The sequence below is a fragment of the Chlamydotis macqueenii genome, chromosome 36 (genome assembly GCF_036417535.1).
Source record: "Chlamydotis macqueenii isolate bChlMac1 chromosome 36, bChlMac1.mat, whole genome shotgun sequence".
Classification (NCBI taxonomy): domain Eukaryota; kingdom Metazoa; phylum Chordata; class Aves; order Otidiformes; family Otididae; genus Chlamydotis; species Chlamydotis macqueenii.
The window spans coordinates 211793-226949 of NC_141591.1; the positions used below are offsets into that span (position 1 = coordinate 211793).

Consider the following 15157-nt stretch of genomic DNA (forward strand, 5'->3'; position numbering starts at 1 on the left):
AGTTTTTTTCTTTAACGCTTTAGCTGCAGATGTCCTCCTGCTGACTTTCCTTGAAAGAAACAGATTGACACCACCAAAAGTGCCGTCAAACCAGAGAATCACAGAATGGTTGGGGTTGGAAGGGACCTTCAAAGCCCATCCACTCCAACCCCCCTGCCAGGAGCAGGGACATCTCCAACCAGATCAAGTTGCTCAGAGCCCCGGCCAACCTGGCCTGGAACGTTTCCAGGGATGGGGCATCCGCCACCTCTCTGGGCAACCTGCACCTGTGTTCCACCACCACCCTCAGCGTAAAACATTTTTTCCTACTATCTAAACCATGCTGGTGACATCCAGCAAGCTCAGCCCAGGAGTCCTACTCAGAGATCTTCCTTCTGCAGGAAACTCCCCGGCTGCTCCCGCTCCTCTTCCTCGTTCAGCATCCAGGCTTCGCCGCTGTCGTGGTGGATGTTGCTCGCAGCCCTGATGGCCGATTTCATGGCACTGTCGATCCAGGCGTGAGGCTGAGCGGTGTGTTCTCCTGCAAAATGCACCCTACCCTCGTGCTCGAAGAGAGCCTGGGAGTAGTCGACGAACTGGTAAGGGGTGAAGGCGGCAAACGCCCCCAGGGCATGTTTGTCCAGCTGCCACTTCTCGATCACTTACTGGTCGCAGGTGTACTGCAGGTAGTCCTTGCTCACTTGGTGGATATCTGAGAGGTCTTGGAGAACCACATCCAGGCACTTCTCATCCGTGAGAGGCAGGAAAAACTCAGCATCATCATTCCAGGTGTAGGAAGCCAGGATCACGCCCACCCCGCTGGAGAAGTTGTGGCTGGGGTAGTAGATAAACCGGGAAGGGCGGTCAGTGATGGATTGCCCTCCTCGAATGCCATCCTTCTCCCAGAACTTCTCGGTGCAAGCCAAGGCTATTTTGGAGACACCTGCATAGTGGATGAAGCGCAGGGCGTGGGTCTTCGGAGGAGAGAGCGGTGGCAGGAACTGGATGTGCCTGGTGGCTTTGGCGGTGGACGTGACAAGGACGTAATCTGCAGTTGTTCTGGTTGGAGCCAGGGTGTCTGGAGTGCGGTAAAACACATGGACTTTGTTTCCCTTGGTCATGATTTTCTCCACCGTGCAATTGAACTGGATGACACCAGGCAGTGCTTTGTGGAAGGCTTCAGGCAGTTGGTCAAACCCTCCTGTGATTTCATCAAAACTGAAAGGAAGAAGCGGGAGGTGAGGGAAGGACATTGGGGGCTGGGGGCTGCAAAACCTGGCCTGTTCTAGAGACGCTGACAGACCTCGGAGGCCCCTTGAGTCAGGAGTGCCTCCCGTTCAGACATCTAACTGCCACTGAAATTTCCTCTTCTGGTGGACTGCTGTGGACTGGCACAAAACGGGGCTTGCTGTAGGAGACTCCATCTTACCTCTCACTGGAGAAGACATCAAAATCCCACAGTGAGGCAAGGAAGGACAGATAAAACCCAGAGTCCTCGTTCATCAAGTCACCGATCATCTGAACCGCTCCTCGGCTTAGGTTTCCTACTTTAATCAAATACTCCTAGAAAAGTTGGGAAGAAGACAGAGCCCGATGCTGTTATCTCAGTTAGCGCATGTATTTCCTTTGTCTCCTAAGCCGAAAGTCGTGCCCTGCTGCCTTGTTCCTACTCCCGACCTGCTTAAAGCCCGGACCAAAAGTTGGGGTTTTTTTAATGCGGCCTTTGTAGCTTCTTGCCGGAGATCAGTGTCTCCTCCGGTTTAGCACGACAGAAGCTCTGGAGATGAATTATTTTACCTTGGTGGAGAAGGAGTCATATTTAGCTAGATATTCCTTGCAGTCTCTAGCCTGGAAATTCTTGAAAGCCTGGAGAGAAAACATTGATATATTTATGAGAAAAATGTGCATTTCCAAGCGTTGCCCCAGATTCTGTTAGGATTCCTCTGGGGTTTTCAGCCCTGGGGTTTGGTAGCGCCTGGAGCTGAGCTAGAGCTATGGGTCCTGCTGCTTGGGGTTCAGGTTTGGGGAAGTTGTGCCTTGGTGTGGTGTTTTCTGCTTCACCCGAGTCTTGGCAAATCAGCCCCAGCGAAAAGAGGTCTTGCCACCACCTGCCCTGGTTTCTGAACGAGCCTTTCTGCCTTTCGTTCCGAAGGGACCCTACTCTTCCTCAACTCATCACTGAGTCTTCCTCAACCCATCGCGCAGGTGGGGGTCCACCACAGCTCAGAGGAAATAGCAGCAACGTCTCTTGGGTGAGCAACATTGCTGGAAGGTGCCATCCCCTCCCCATGGGCATGTACCTTGTTCAGTGCCTCTCTGTAAAGCTGGCTGGCACTCTTGCCACTCTCTGACGGGTTCACCGTGTAGTTTAGGATGTTGGGGTTTCTGTCCACTTCTTCAGCTCTTATCCAAGCGCCGTTCACAAAGTACCAGGTGTTGTCATCAGTCTGGATGAACGGGTTGAGCTTCAGGTCAAACTGCCTAACAAATTCCCGGACGAGCCTAGAAAAGAGGAGACACACAGGGACAAATGTTTGCCAACCACCAAACCCCAAAACCCTGCCACCAAAACATCAGAAGCGTAGAAGGACACTTTGCCATCGGCTACGTTGGTGTAGCCATGTATTATTTTGGCTTGTGGATGGAGATTGTGACTCTTGAAGGCACTGCCGTCTCTAGTTTTTTACCACTTGAAGTTGTCTTGCCTGCTCCCAGCTCAATGCAGCAACCATGGGGCTGTGGAGAAAGAAGCCCTTCGGCTTTCGCTCTCTCCAGCTACTGGTTGCACAAGGATGTAACCAGGAGCAAGAGCAGTGCTCTGTTGAAGTAGGAGGCAGAGGTTTCCTACAGCTCCGACTCGTCTCCTCGGCAGGTGGTGCGGTTGGTGACTCATCTACAGCCTCTTCCCAAAGCATTTCGGCTGATGACTGAACCTTGTTTGACTCCACTCTCTCAGAGAGCCCAGCTTGGAAGGCCGTTTCCACCAGAGCTGGTGGAAATTCATCCTTCTGCTGATGCTGTGACTTCCAAAATTGAGGTCTGATCATGCACGGACATGATACTGAGACGAGAGGTCTTCCACCATTCTCCCAACCTCACATGCAGGTGACCATGTGGTTTTTTTGTCCCTTTTATGCAGACGCTAAGCTGAGATGGGGCAGACAGCTCCTTCCTCCTGCTGTGCTACACCCACGCCCAAGTCCTCAGCCCCATCTCAAACCACAGCCTTGCTCCTCAAAATGGGACGTTTCCTCATCTGATCAAGGCTGTGAAGTAGGACACTGCCTTACCTGTGCTTGCTTGGCAAGCGCATGGCTCCCAGCTCCACGTACCAGTCCTGTCCCTCTGGCCGGTACGTCCTGATCCGCCCACCGACCCGGTTGCTTGTTTCCAGAATGGTAACCTAAAACGAAGGATGCAGTGGAGACCGTAGATGTTCAGGCAATGACTATTTAAGCAAACCACCTGTGTGGTTCACAGGCACTTTGGCAGGCAGCGTTTATGGCCCATGGAGTCGGACAGGTCCCCTCCAGATGGGAAATGAACCATCTGCAGATCCAAACCACTCTCTGGGTTGGCCAAGATCCCTCTACCTGCAGGGCAGCTTCTCAGTTCCTAACTTCTGTGTCACGTCTGGACACCTACTCTCTGGTGAGAAGGTCCTAGTGTTGGCTCAGATAATCCTTGTGCTGGAAGCATAAACCAGGGTGTTGAAAACAGCCAGAGGAAGGCACCAACCTGTCCCTCTGGGCCTTTGAAACCTTCTTTGAGGCTCATGGGTTTGGATTTTGTCTAGCACCTTGGGACAGTCAACACAGTTTTGAAACCACGCCCCCAAACCACATGCTGCCTTACCAAGGCAGGGTTTGAAGGGCCCGGGAGGTTTGTGCTGGTTGATCCGCAGCAACGAAATGTCGCCCTTGGGCTGGAGAATTGTAGAAGCTCTACCGGGGCAGCTGTAGCTCTACCTGATCTCAAAACCGCTCCGGGACAGAGAGAGAAGACTGCTTCTTTAACTTTGCCGCTTGCATTCATTTGGGGAGCATCTAAACAAGTTGTGCCTGCCCCAGCCTGTGGATTTTGCAATTCATGCCTAAATCTGATTAAATTACTGGAGCCCCATTGCTTTTCTTTCCTTCTCCCACCGCGGTGGTCCTCTCCCTTGCATTCCCTTCTCCCTTTCCAGGCTGGAAAATCCTCAGGGTAGGAAAAGAAGACCCAAGGGCGCTCACGGCTCTCACGCAACGACTTACCCTGTGGCCGGCGTCTCGGAGCAACTTCGCTGCGGTGAGCCCGCTTATTCCCGCACCGACGATGACCACGTTTGCTGGATGAGCTGCAGGTTCTAGCCCGTCTTTGGCAATCTCCAGCAGCTCCTCGTAGTCTTTGTCATGGAGGCAATATTCAGGGAAACATGGAAACCTCTTTGCGCTTAGGAGACCTGCTAGCAGGAGTAGTTGGAAAAGGACTAGGGAGAGAAGAAAAGAAGAGAAAAAAAACCCAATGCAACGCGGGCGTTCGGCAATCGGCACGCAGGTTCGTTCCTGACAGCCTGGGAGGGAGAAGGCAGCACAAGCTGTCTCTGAGTACGCTGGTGTCCAAGCCCTGAAGAGGAATATCTAGTAACCCTGTTCTCAAATCAACCGGCATGGTTACGAAACCCACGGCATCAGCAGAACTCCGTAGCCAGGTGTCAAGCCATGTCAGTGAACGTGATTTATTTCTTCAAGGTGAAAGCAAGCCCGTAGACATCGGGTTTGGTTTTTTTTTCATGTTCATGTTCTGCCTGTGCAGCTGGTGTGGTGAGTTCCCAAAATGATTTTGACCCTTTTGAATGAACTCAAAAGACTCCATAATGAAGAACGGTAATTAACGTCACTTGCACGCAAAGAATTAAGGCGATCTTCTTGCCCCCACCGCCTTTTCTCACACCTCGGCAATTCACGGCATTTTGGATGCGGTGGATGGAGAGCGAAAGGAGGAGATGATGATGTCCAGAAAGATGGACAGAGTAGATGGAGATCGTTGCATGGATGGACAGAGTAGACGGACAGAGTAGAGAGATGAAGATGGGTGGTGGGACTTCTCCGTTTACTTAAAGTGACTTCGTTTTGGAGGTACCCCATAGGGAACAACACTGAAACATTATATTAATGTTTTCATAGGGACTTTGGGATTTTTTTTTTTCTGTTTTTGCCTTCTATTCTCTGAAATAAGGACAGAACAACTTTCACTTTCTTTTCCTTCCCCCAAATACTGACGGTTTCCTTCCAAGTGAAAAAGGCAGGGGAAAAAAAAAAAAAAAAAGGTTTTGAAACCACACTCTGAGTAATTGTCACTCCTGGAAAATCCCTGGGGAATCACTGCTTTTGCTGGAACGGCCCCAGATCTGCAGACAGCCTGGGTCAAAGTGCACCTGCTGCGAGTAAAGCTCAGAGCCATTACCCTGCCGGTGATTTTCTGGGTCCAGCTCCGGAAAGCAGGGCTTTCTAGAGCCTGTAGAGCTGATCCAGCTCCCTGAAGACACTGTGGCAGTGAAAAATAATTAGAATCTGTTACAATTAGCCTGTTAAGAGCAGATTGCCTTTTTCAAAGCGTGGCAGAAGGTGATATCACCTCGATGGAGCCACATCAGCCTTCCTGACCCAACGCTGGTGCTGTTCTGATCTTCCTGAAGGACCAGAGAAGCTGCTTCGAGTCGTGTTTTTGGCGTGTGGAGAGGGGGTTGTAGTGATGTGAACTCATCAGCCAGTCTCGCTGTCCCCGTCTCACCCAACGTGGCAACCCCGAAGACCCGTGGGTTATGTATGTGACGGTTTAGCCCTAGTCACCACACAGGTTCTCGCTCACCCTCCCCCTCCCCAGCGAGGTGGGGGAAAGAATTGAGAAGGAAGGAAAACTCGTGGGTTGAGATGAAGACAATTTACTAAAATAACAAAGGAAAACTACAATAATAACAGAATTCTTCACACACAACATCCAAAACACACCAGCTACTGAGAGGAGAATTAACTCCATCCCTGCCGAAACCTGGACAATATGGAAGACAAAGGAGATCCTTTTGGAGATCAAGCTCTCCGTGGCAGGGAGAACTAATGCATTGGGACCAACTCTTGGAACCATCTGATGGATGTCCATCTTCCATCAGACCTTCTTGTGTTGTGGTTGGATGTGGAGAAACCACAAACCTGATGCAAGGAGATGTTCTCCAGGAAGGTCCCTGGAGACTCTGAGCTTCATCTTTCCCTGCATAACTAGGAACATCCCACCCCCAAACTTGCGAGGAAGGCTTCCCACTGCCCACAGTGCTGCAAAGTCAAGATCCAGGTGATCATGAAATGCCCTAGCTGAAGGAAGGAAGGCTCGTGTTCATGCTGTCAAGATACCACACGAAAGGCAGATGTTCCACAGACGGAAAAAAAACCTCAACCCAGGTACCAAAGATTAAAGAAAACCAGAAAAAAAAACAGCAAGAGAGCTCAAGATTCCAGGGAGCGTCACTCACCAATCCCAGTCATTGTCCCAGTAGGAAGGCAAGTCATCTGCTGAGATCTGCTTTCATTTTATACCCTGGGCTAAAAAAAAAAAAAGCGACCCAGCCGTGGTGGTTCAAAAAAAGTTCTGCCTATCAGTACACCCCGGAAGAGAGCAGAGTGTCATTTGTCAGAAGAAGGGGAACCACCAGCTGAGCACGTAGTCAGTTCCTCTGCGTGGTTTGTTTTGTTTTTTTTTTTTTCTCTTTACTCACTGGTGTTACCAGCTTTGGATGTGAGCCATCAATTTATGACCCATTTTAGGAAGTGTTATGATTACCAGAATACAGTAAGGGTTGACCGCACCCTTTGCCATGAAGGGCAGAGGACTTCCCAGAAGTGAAGCAGCAGCTTTGGTTTCTTCCTTGTGCTGCACAAAGGGGCACCCATTGAAATCTCTCTGAAGGTGGAATCCATTCTGCATCCCAAGGAGACCTCTGAGTTAGCATCCAAAATACCCAAAATGATGATGAAAATTTCCAGACAACGCTTCATCTGTTGGACACTGTTGTGTTGCACAACTTGGGTTTGATCCCATCGTCATTACTCTAGAGGGAACTCAGAGCTCAGATTCCTTCACTGAAACGGCAAAAGCCGGGGGAGTTGCACCAGCATTTTTCCAGAATTCAGAACTTTGACCTACCAAAGCACCGTAAACCCAAGTGGAGAAGCTGGTTGACCACATCTCACCCAGAGACTTACTCAACACGCTGTAGGCACCTTGGCTGGTCTGCTTCTAAAAATAAAAATAAAAAAAAAAAAAGCAAAACCAAACCACCACTAACTACCCTTCCCCTCCAAACTTTGCCGTTGTGCCTAGAGACCGTCTTTTTCAGTAACTCAGACAATTTGCTGATGTGGCTGAGGAAGCGAAACGCGACACTGGTACTTCTCAAACTTCTGGACCCTGAGGGGTGATCTCAGCCTCGAGGCAGACGGCAGCCTCATGGAAGGGGCTTTCCCTGAAAAATGTTTACTGGAGGTGGTTTTGCAAATTTCGGTCGTGATTGGCTCTTCTTAGGAGGACTTCAATAAGAAAATAGTATTCGCCGCCCCCCCCTTGCAATGCTTTCAGTTCTTCTTGTGTTGGAGCCCACAGCTACGTGCGTCAAAGCAGAAACAACAAACTCATTCCCTTCTGCTGTGAAAAATTTGGTGTTTAGACGTCAGGGCATCCTCCCTGCCCACCCAGACACTGAGGTTGAGAGTGCAGCTTCGCTATCATTATTTATATTTTTTTCTGTCTTCTTCCAGTACTGCTTCCTTTACTCTTTGCCTGCAACAGCGTAAGTCTCCTGCGCAGAGCCAACCTCACCATCACACCTCGTCCCGTTCAAGTCTCAGCAGTATCGTGGGGTTTGTGCCAAGTTTAATGATAAAATGTCTGAAGGTAGAATGGAAACCTAAGGATCACGGAGTCCAGCCCCCGAACTTTAAGTGGAGTTTTGCAGAATCATGGCGAGGGACGTGGGGCTCTGGAAAGATCAGGTGGTGGTGCCCACCCGTGATGTCTTCTCTTTTAAATACATAATGGCCCGGAAGCGTGGATTGCAGAACCACGGCAAGGTCAGGACGGTGAGTGTTGCACGGGCATCCCGTGCGTTACCCCTTCCATGAAGCCACGCGCTCAGGAAGTTGCAAATTAAGTTCCCTCTGGGTGATCCTGGTCTTTGGGGAATGGTGCTTACAAATTGCGTAAGTGACTGGCAACGAGTGTTTTAGTAGGACCCACGGGACACGTTTGCACCTAGGGGATCTCTTGGTGCTGGTGAACTTGCGATCTAGACATCAGGGTTTTGTGGTGCCGCCTTCAATGGGTCCTCTTGCAAGAAGCCAGGACGCAGGTCTTGCACAGCAATGTGCTTGTGGATGGGGCGTGGGTGTGTTTCTACAGCAAGGTGGAGATTTTTGTGCTCCTGCTTCTGGAGACAGCCCAGTCCTGGGGCAATTTAATCGTCCCCAAAAGCATGTTCTCAGTGTTGCCGCTGGGATGGCCAAGGAGATTCATTGTGCTTTGAACGTCGCCTTGACTGTGCCATTGATATGGTCAGCAAAAATTAAAAAAAAAAAAAAAAGAAAAATGAAGGATTGCGTGTTTTTGTTGAGTTTTTTTTTTTTTATCCCAGAGCATGTCTCCATTTAAGAACATCCACCAGTTTGATTCAAGGCTGAAGGCAAAGGCATCGTTTTGTGTCCTGGGAACGGGTGTTCCCAGGACAGCTGGAGATGTTGGAGGGAGAGCAGTTTCTTTCATCCAGTTTTGACACAAGCTAGCTTAACACGTGTCCCAACAGGCTGCTTTGGGATGAACTTCAAATTACAGGTTTTATTGTCTAAGAAACGCGTGCCACCAACTGCACAAAGGAGTTCCTCCCATGTTCCTGCTTCCGCCTGCTGCTTCCCTGAAGATTACTGGAAACTGAGTTTCCACCTGAAACCCATTACGACATGAAGCTTGGAGGATGGCAAGAGGGATGAAAACCAAGTGGAATCGGACAATGTGGCATGGGGGAAGAAGAGACGGTTGTTTTATTCCAAATAATTGGCTTCTGGTCTTAATGTCGGGTTCTTTTAACGAAGGGAAGTTTGGTTTGGTCCTCCAAAATCAGAGCAGGTAGATGTTGGTGTGAGACACCAGCTGTGTTTTTGATGGTGCAAGGAGGAACTTGAAAAAAAAATACGGGAGGCGCACGCACGCGTGAGCATTTGCATACGGATGTCAAAAATGAGCTGGGTCTGTAAACCATGGGGAGGGAAAAAACCAGGGTGTACCCGGGTGGATTTGTTAAGTAATTAGCCATAATGAGTGTTTGAGCTGGCAGACACAGGCCTAAGGTGTGCACGCCATTTCTGTTACGGAAAGATCCTTCCAAAGAATTTTCTTGTCATCCATTTTCTGCACACCCAAAAGACGCCCAGGACACCTTGCACGTACTCGGACCCGTCATGGGACTGTGAGATAAAACGTTTGAGACTGGGGGGATATTCCGAGAAATAAATGCGAAGTTTTCAGAATCACAGAACAGTTTGGGTTGGAAGGGATCTTGTGAAGCCCATCCAGTTCAAGCTCCCGCCATAAGCAGGGACACCTCCAACCAGACCAGGCTGCTCAGAGCCCCTTCCAGCTTGGCCTTCAGTGTTTCCAGGGATGGGGCATCCACTGCCTCTCCGAAATTCACCACCCCCATTGCAAAAAATTTCTTCCTCATGTCTGATCCAAATCCGCCTTCTAGTTTCAAACCATTATCCCTTGTCCTATCGCAACAGGCCCTGCTAAAAAGTTTCTCCCCGCCTTTCTCACAAGCCCTCTTTAAGTAGCGAAAGGTCGTGATAAGGTGTCCCCAGAGCTTTCGGATGAGTGGAAGGTTTCCATTGGGAGGGTGAGCATCCCGCAAAGCCGCGATCCCCTCACCAGCACCGTGCACGTGCGAGCCGCCCTGCGGCATGTGACGCCAAAGAGGAGGCGGAGGCACCTCTCCACCCTGGCCTCGATGAGACAGGTGCTAGAGAAAACATCCTCCTCCCCTTGAGCTTGGGACGGGTGGCAAACAAGGCCTAAAGCCTGAAGGAGAGGAATTAAAACACCAAAACACCCCAATTGCCAAAAGGATCCGGGCAACCTCCAATTTTGGACGACTTGAGCAATGCACCGGGTGGAGCGGGGAGTTTCTCGAACGAAACAGGCAACTCAGCATCGCCGCAAAGTCCGAAGGCAGCAGCCTGCGGCGGTGCCAGGGGTTTCTTTTGCAGGAAAGGATGACGAGGGGTTGGGCTGTGGGTCGGTGTTTCCTTGGCGGGAATCTGCAAGTGGTTTTCACCTTGGAGAAATACGGGCTTCCGTGCCCTCCTTGCTGCAAGTAGGTGGGTTTATGGCTTTAAACGGGAGAAGCGTAGGTTTAGATTAGATTTGGGAAGGTTGGTGGCCTTTAGTTTAGATTAAGGATGGAATTCTTCACGGGGAAGGTGGCGAGGCACTGGAAGAGGTTGCCCAGAGAAGTTGTGGATGCCCCATCCCTAGAAGTGTTCAAGGCCAGGTTGGACGGGGCTTTGAGTGACCTGTTCTGGTGGCAGGCGTCCCTGCTTATGGCAGTGGGGGTGGAACAAGATGAGCTTTAACGACTGTTCCAACACAAAGCATTCCATCATTCTGTCGTACTTGAGTGCACGTGGCCTTTGCCATCGTTGCGTGAGCTTCAAGGGTTGGATTTGCCAAAAAAGAAAAAAATCTATTATTGGTATCATCAGAGGGGGGGAAATAAAAAAAAAAAAAAAAATAAAAATTTAAAAAAAAAAAAAAAAAAAAGAAAGGGAAAAAAAAAAAAAAAAGGAAATTATTTTGTTGCGGGGAAAAAAAGTAACTTCCCTGACCGGGAATCGAACCCGGGCCGCGGCGGTGAGAGCGCCGAATCCTAACCACTAGACCACCAGGGAGACGACGGCACCGCGCCCCCGCCGCGGGCCCACGTGTGGCGGCAGCGCTCGCGCCCAGCCAACGGCAGCGGCGGGCGCGGGAGCGCGGTTTTTGGGTTAAAAAAAAACGAGAATTCGCGTTTTCCCTAACTGGCAGCGGATCAGCTAACGGAACGGTGACGTTTCGGTGCCCGGGAAAAAGCTGTGTCAGGAGTGGGATTCGAACCCACGCCTCCACGCGGAGACCAGAATTCCCGCGGCCGGGAAAGCGGAGCCTTGAGTCTGGCGCCTTGGACCACTCGGCCACCCTGACACCCGCGGGGGCGCGCTCCCCTCCTCCCCTGCCATGGCGGACCCCTCGGCTGTCGTGACCCCGCCCCCATCACCTTCCCACGCTCGCCGCACCCCAAAAAATCGCCGTTGCCGTGACCCCCCATCACCTTCCCACACTCGCCGCACCCCAAAAAATCGCCGTTGCCGTGACCCCCCATCACCTTCCCACACTCGCCGCACCCCAAAAAATCGCCGTTGCCGTGACCCCCCATCACCTTCCCACACTCGCCGCACCCCAAAAAATCGCCGTTGCCGTGACCCCCCATCACCTTCCCACGCTCGCCGCACCCCAAAAAATCGCCGTTGCCGTGACCCCCCCATCACCTTCCCACGCTCGCCGCACCCCAAAAAATCGCCATTGCCGTGACCCCCCATCACCTTCCCACGCTCGCCGCACCCCAAAAAATCGCCGTTGCCGTGACCCCCCCATCACTTTCCCACGCTCGCCGCACCCCAAAAAATCGCCGTTGCCGTGACCCCCGTCACTGTCCCACGCTCACCGCACCCCAAAAAATTGGCCGTTGCCGTGACTCCCGTCACTGTCCCACGCTCACCGCACCCCAAAAAATTCGCCGTTGCCGCAACCGCCTGCCGCAGCAGAGTTTCCAGCGAGGCCGGGGCTCCCCAAAAAGCACTGGGCGAAAGGGAAGGGCGCGGGGGTGCCGCGGCGGACGGGACGGGGCCGTGTCGGGGTGCCGGGGAGCCTGCGAGGGGGGGCCGGGGCGGGGGGCAGATCCAGAGTTTGGTTACCTCTAGAGGGCTCTGGGAAAACGCTGCTGCCGAGGAGCCCGCTCTTGGCGTCTCCGCTCTCCCGGATACCGGCTCGGGCTTCCGGAGCGAAGCCATGACCGGCGTCGTCTCCATTGTGCGCTGCCGTCGGAAGGTTCGGCGGGCCTGGGGGGTCTGCGCGTCCCCCCGCCTCTCCTTGCGGCCTCCGCCGGGGAAGGGGAGGACGCGGCGCCCAGGGAAAGGCCTGCGGAGGCCTGGTAGACGTGAGGCAGGTAACGCGGAGAAACTGGGAACCGGGCCGTCCCGAACTTGCGCCGGGGCTGGAGACGGCAGGATCCAGGCCTTGGGAACCATCCCAGGAGCGTTTTGGGGAGGGCGCGGCGGCCAAGCAGGGATGGAGAGGGACGCGGGCACCCGGGGCTCCCCGGGAACGCGGCGCGGGACGTGTCCCCCAAATCCCCGTCGCCGGGCTGATTCCCGGTGAGATGGGGAGCGGGGGGCGGGGGGGGGGGAAGCGGGATGCCGGAGGGAGGACGGCGGAGATCACCGTGAGACGCACTCTGCCGAGAAAGACGGGGAGGGGGGAAAACAGGGACCCCCCTGCCCCCCGCCCCCAGGCCGCTCCGGGCTCGGGTTTGGTCCTGGATGGAGGGACCATCCGCGTGCCGCGAGCGGGGGAGAAAAAACGCGGAGAAAGCACCAAACCCCGAGCGAAGCAGCACTGCCCCGGGGGATCTCCTTGGTTTCGGGGGATTTCCGCCATTTCAGAGGGGCTTCTCCTCCCCCCCGCAGGGAATTCTGAGGAGCGCGGAGGGAGAAGCCGTCGCCGGCATGGAGCCGTGGGACGCGCGGCAGAAAGCGCTGTACCGCGACGTCATGCAGGAGAGCTACGAGACGCTGCTGTCCCTCGGTGAGCACACGCAAAACCTTGTCTTTCCCGCACCCCCCCCCCCCCAAATTTTCCACTGCTCTCTTTTCTTTCCCAGCTCTGGCAGGGAACGGGATCGCCAGTGGGGCGGGATGTGGGGAGGAGCGCTCCAGGCAGGTTTTGCGGGTGATTTCCCCAAATCCCAGCCCCCTCCTCAGATTTTCTGCGGGACAGTGTTATTGATCACTCTGCACTTTTTTTTTTTTTTTTAATTGGAAATACGGCCCAGTGGGGTGCGCTCAGCACTTCCACGGTCCCAGTTCAAACTGGGATTACATCTCCCGTCGCATCTCTCTCCCTCCTCTCCAGGAGACCAAGATTTTTAGGGGAATTTTGTTCCTGCTCCGTCGATTTAAATGCCACCCCCTGCTCCGGTTGGGGCCACGTTCTTCCCTTTTTCTCCTCTTCGCGTTTCCCCAGCAGCACAGGGGCTGGTGAGCGAGAAAGCGGCGGAGGAAGGAGCGGCGGCGGAGAGCTGCGAGGAGCTGGAAGCGCGCTCATCCCGCAGCCCGCAGAGGGAGAAGCCCCTCGGCTCAAACCGGCGGAAAACAAAGTGCCCGGATAAAGCCGTGCCGCACGGCGCCGCCAAGACGCCCAAAGCTGCAGCGGTCCCCAGGCTGGATTGCGCCAAACCCCTCCGTGGGGCGGCCGGCAAGGGGCCGGCAAGGGAACGGCCGTTTGGCTGCGCCGACTGCGGCAAGAGCTTCCCGTGGGCTTCGCACTTGGAGCGGCACCGGCGGGTGCACACCGGCGAGCGGCCCTTCGGCTGCCCCGAGTGCGGCGAGACTTACAGCCAGAGCTCCCACCTGCTCCAGCACCGCCGCACCCACGCCAGCGACCGGCCGCACAAATGCGGCGACTGCGGCAAGCGCTTCGCCGGCGCCGCCGAGCTGGCGGCGCACGGCCGGGGCCACGCCGCCGAGAAACCCCACAAATGCGGCGACTGCGGCAAGGGCTTCGTCTGGGCTTCCCACCTCGCGCGGCACCGGCGCGTGCACACCGGCGAGAAGCCCTACCGCTGCGCCGAGTGCGGCGAAGCCTTCAGCCAAGGCTCGCACCTGGCCAAGCACCGCCGCAGCCACACCGGCGAGCGGCCCCACCGCTGCCCGGCTTGCGGCAAGACCTTCTGCCAGAGCTCCGACCTGGCCCGTCACCGCCGCACCCACCTGGGCAAGAAAGCCCTGCGCTGCGGCGACTGCGGCAAGCTTTTCCGAGCCGGGCCGGCGCTGGCGCGGCACCAGCGGTGCCACCGGCGAGAGCACGCCCACCGTTGTGCCGACTGCGGGAAAGGCTTCGTCTGGGCGTCCCACCTGGAGCGGCACCGGCGCGTCCACACGGGCGAACGGCCCTTCCCCTGCGGCAGCTGCGGCGAGCGCTTTGCCCAGAAAGCCCACCTCCTCCAGCACCGCAAAACCCACTCCCCCGACCGGCCCTACAAATGCGGCGACTGCGGCAAGCGTTTCGGCGAGGCTCCCCCCTTCCTCGCCCACCAGCGCGGCCACGCCGCCCAGAAGAGCTACACCTGCGGCGACTGCGGCAAGGGCTTCGCCTGGGCGTCCCACCTGGAGCGGCACCGCCGTGTCCACACCGGCGAGAAGCCCTTCGAGTGTCCGGAGTGCGGCGAGGCCTTCAGCCAGGGCTCCCACCTCGCCAAACACCGTCGCTGCCACCTCCCCAAGGCCGCCTTCTCCCTCGCCCCCCGGCTGCCGCCCCCCGCCGGGACCCCGCTGGCGGGGGAGAAGCCCCACGGCGCCGCGGGGCCGGCGAAGCCGCCCGGAGCCTGCAGCGGCGGGGAGCCCTGAAGGATCGCGACCCCTCCGTCCCTGCGACGGAAGGGGAAGGAGGAGCCGTGCCCAGGGGAAAACCCAGCCTGGGGACGAACCGAAGGACGCCAAGCGACATTTAAGGGGCGGAGGGTGGCACCCAGGAGGGCGAGGGGCTGCTCCGGCGAGGCGCCGGGGTGGGATTTTTCCTTCCCGCTGTCTCCCAGCAGCGATGGGACCCCGGAAAGGGACGTCTCGGGGGAAGAGGGAGCCTCTTCCCGAGGGAAGCGGCGCTCGCCTCCACCCAGGAAAGGCTGGAGGCGAGCCGGGGGTGGTTCCTGCGCCGAAACGCGGTGCCGTGTGTGCCTGCAGGCTGGTGAACGGGGACGCCGTGTCGCGCCGAGGGCGAGATGCCGTGGGCGCAGTGGGTCGGCAGCGGGACGTGCCAGTGTGGGGCGAGGAATAAAAACGGGAGCCCCGCG

At 55.2% G+C, this 15157-nt stretch overlaps 2 protein-coding genes and 2 non-coding genes across 6 annotated transcripts; 1 reads left to right on the forward strand and 3 right to left on the reverse strand.

Moving 5' to 3' along the window:
* Positions 1–282: 282 nt before the first annotated feature.
* Positions 283–12338, reverse strand: IL4I1 (interleukin 4 induced 1). Its single transcript, XM_086769387.1, is given in 9 exon segments — positions 283–1197; positions 1409–1542; positions 1777–1845; positions 2280–2481; positions 3270–3382; positions 4233–4531; positions 6819–6930; positions 9925–10074; positions 12006–12338. Coding segments are annotated over 9 exon segments (2250 nt in total). The 3' UTR covers positions 283–359.
* On the reverse strand, positions 10872–10943 carry TRNAE-CUC (transfer RNA glutamic acid (anticodon CUC)). The gene has a single exon. It is a non-coding gene; the product is annotated as a tRNA-Glu (tRNA).
* Positions 11128–11235, reverse strand: TRNAL-CAA (transfer RNA leucine (anticodon CAA)). The gene is made up of 2 exons: positions 11198–11235; positions 11128–11173 (listed from the first exon to the last, which is right to left on the reverse strand). It is a non-coding gene; the product is annotated as a tRNA-Leu (tRNA).
* On the forward strand, positions 12113–14852 carry LOC147596851 (uncharacterized). 3 transcript variants are annotated; one of them, XM_086769370.1, is made up of 3 exons: positions 12113–12256; positions 12777–12894; positions 13333–14852. In XM_086769370.1, exons 2-3 carry the CDS (start codon positions 12816–12818, stop codon positions 14712–14714), a joined length of 1461 nt encoding a protein of 486 aa, XP_086625496.1. In that variant the 5' UTR covers positions 12113–12256; positions 12777–12815; the 3' UTR covers positions 14715–14852. The 3 variants fall into 3 exon arrangements, with proteins under 3 accessions (XP_086625496.1, XP_086625499.1, XP_086625497.1); XM_086769373.1 differs by having other exon boundaries at positions 13336–14852; XM_086769371.1 differs by having other exon boundaries at positions 12113–12252.
* Positions 14853–15157: the final 305 nt, after the last annotated feature.

Bases quoted from the DNA above. Each gene is read 5' to 3' on its own strand.
- LOC147596851 (XM_086769370.1), top strand. From the start codon at position 12,816: ATGGAGCCGTGGGACGCGCGGCAGAAAGCGCTGTACCGCGACGTCATG. The intron at 12,895-13,332 runs GTGAGCACACGC...GCGTTTCCCCAG, and splicing joins CGAGACGCTGCTGTCCCTCG to CAGCACAGGGGCTGGTGAGC.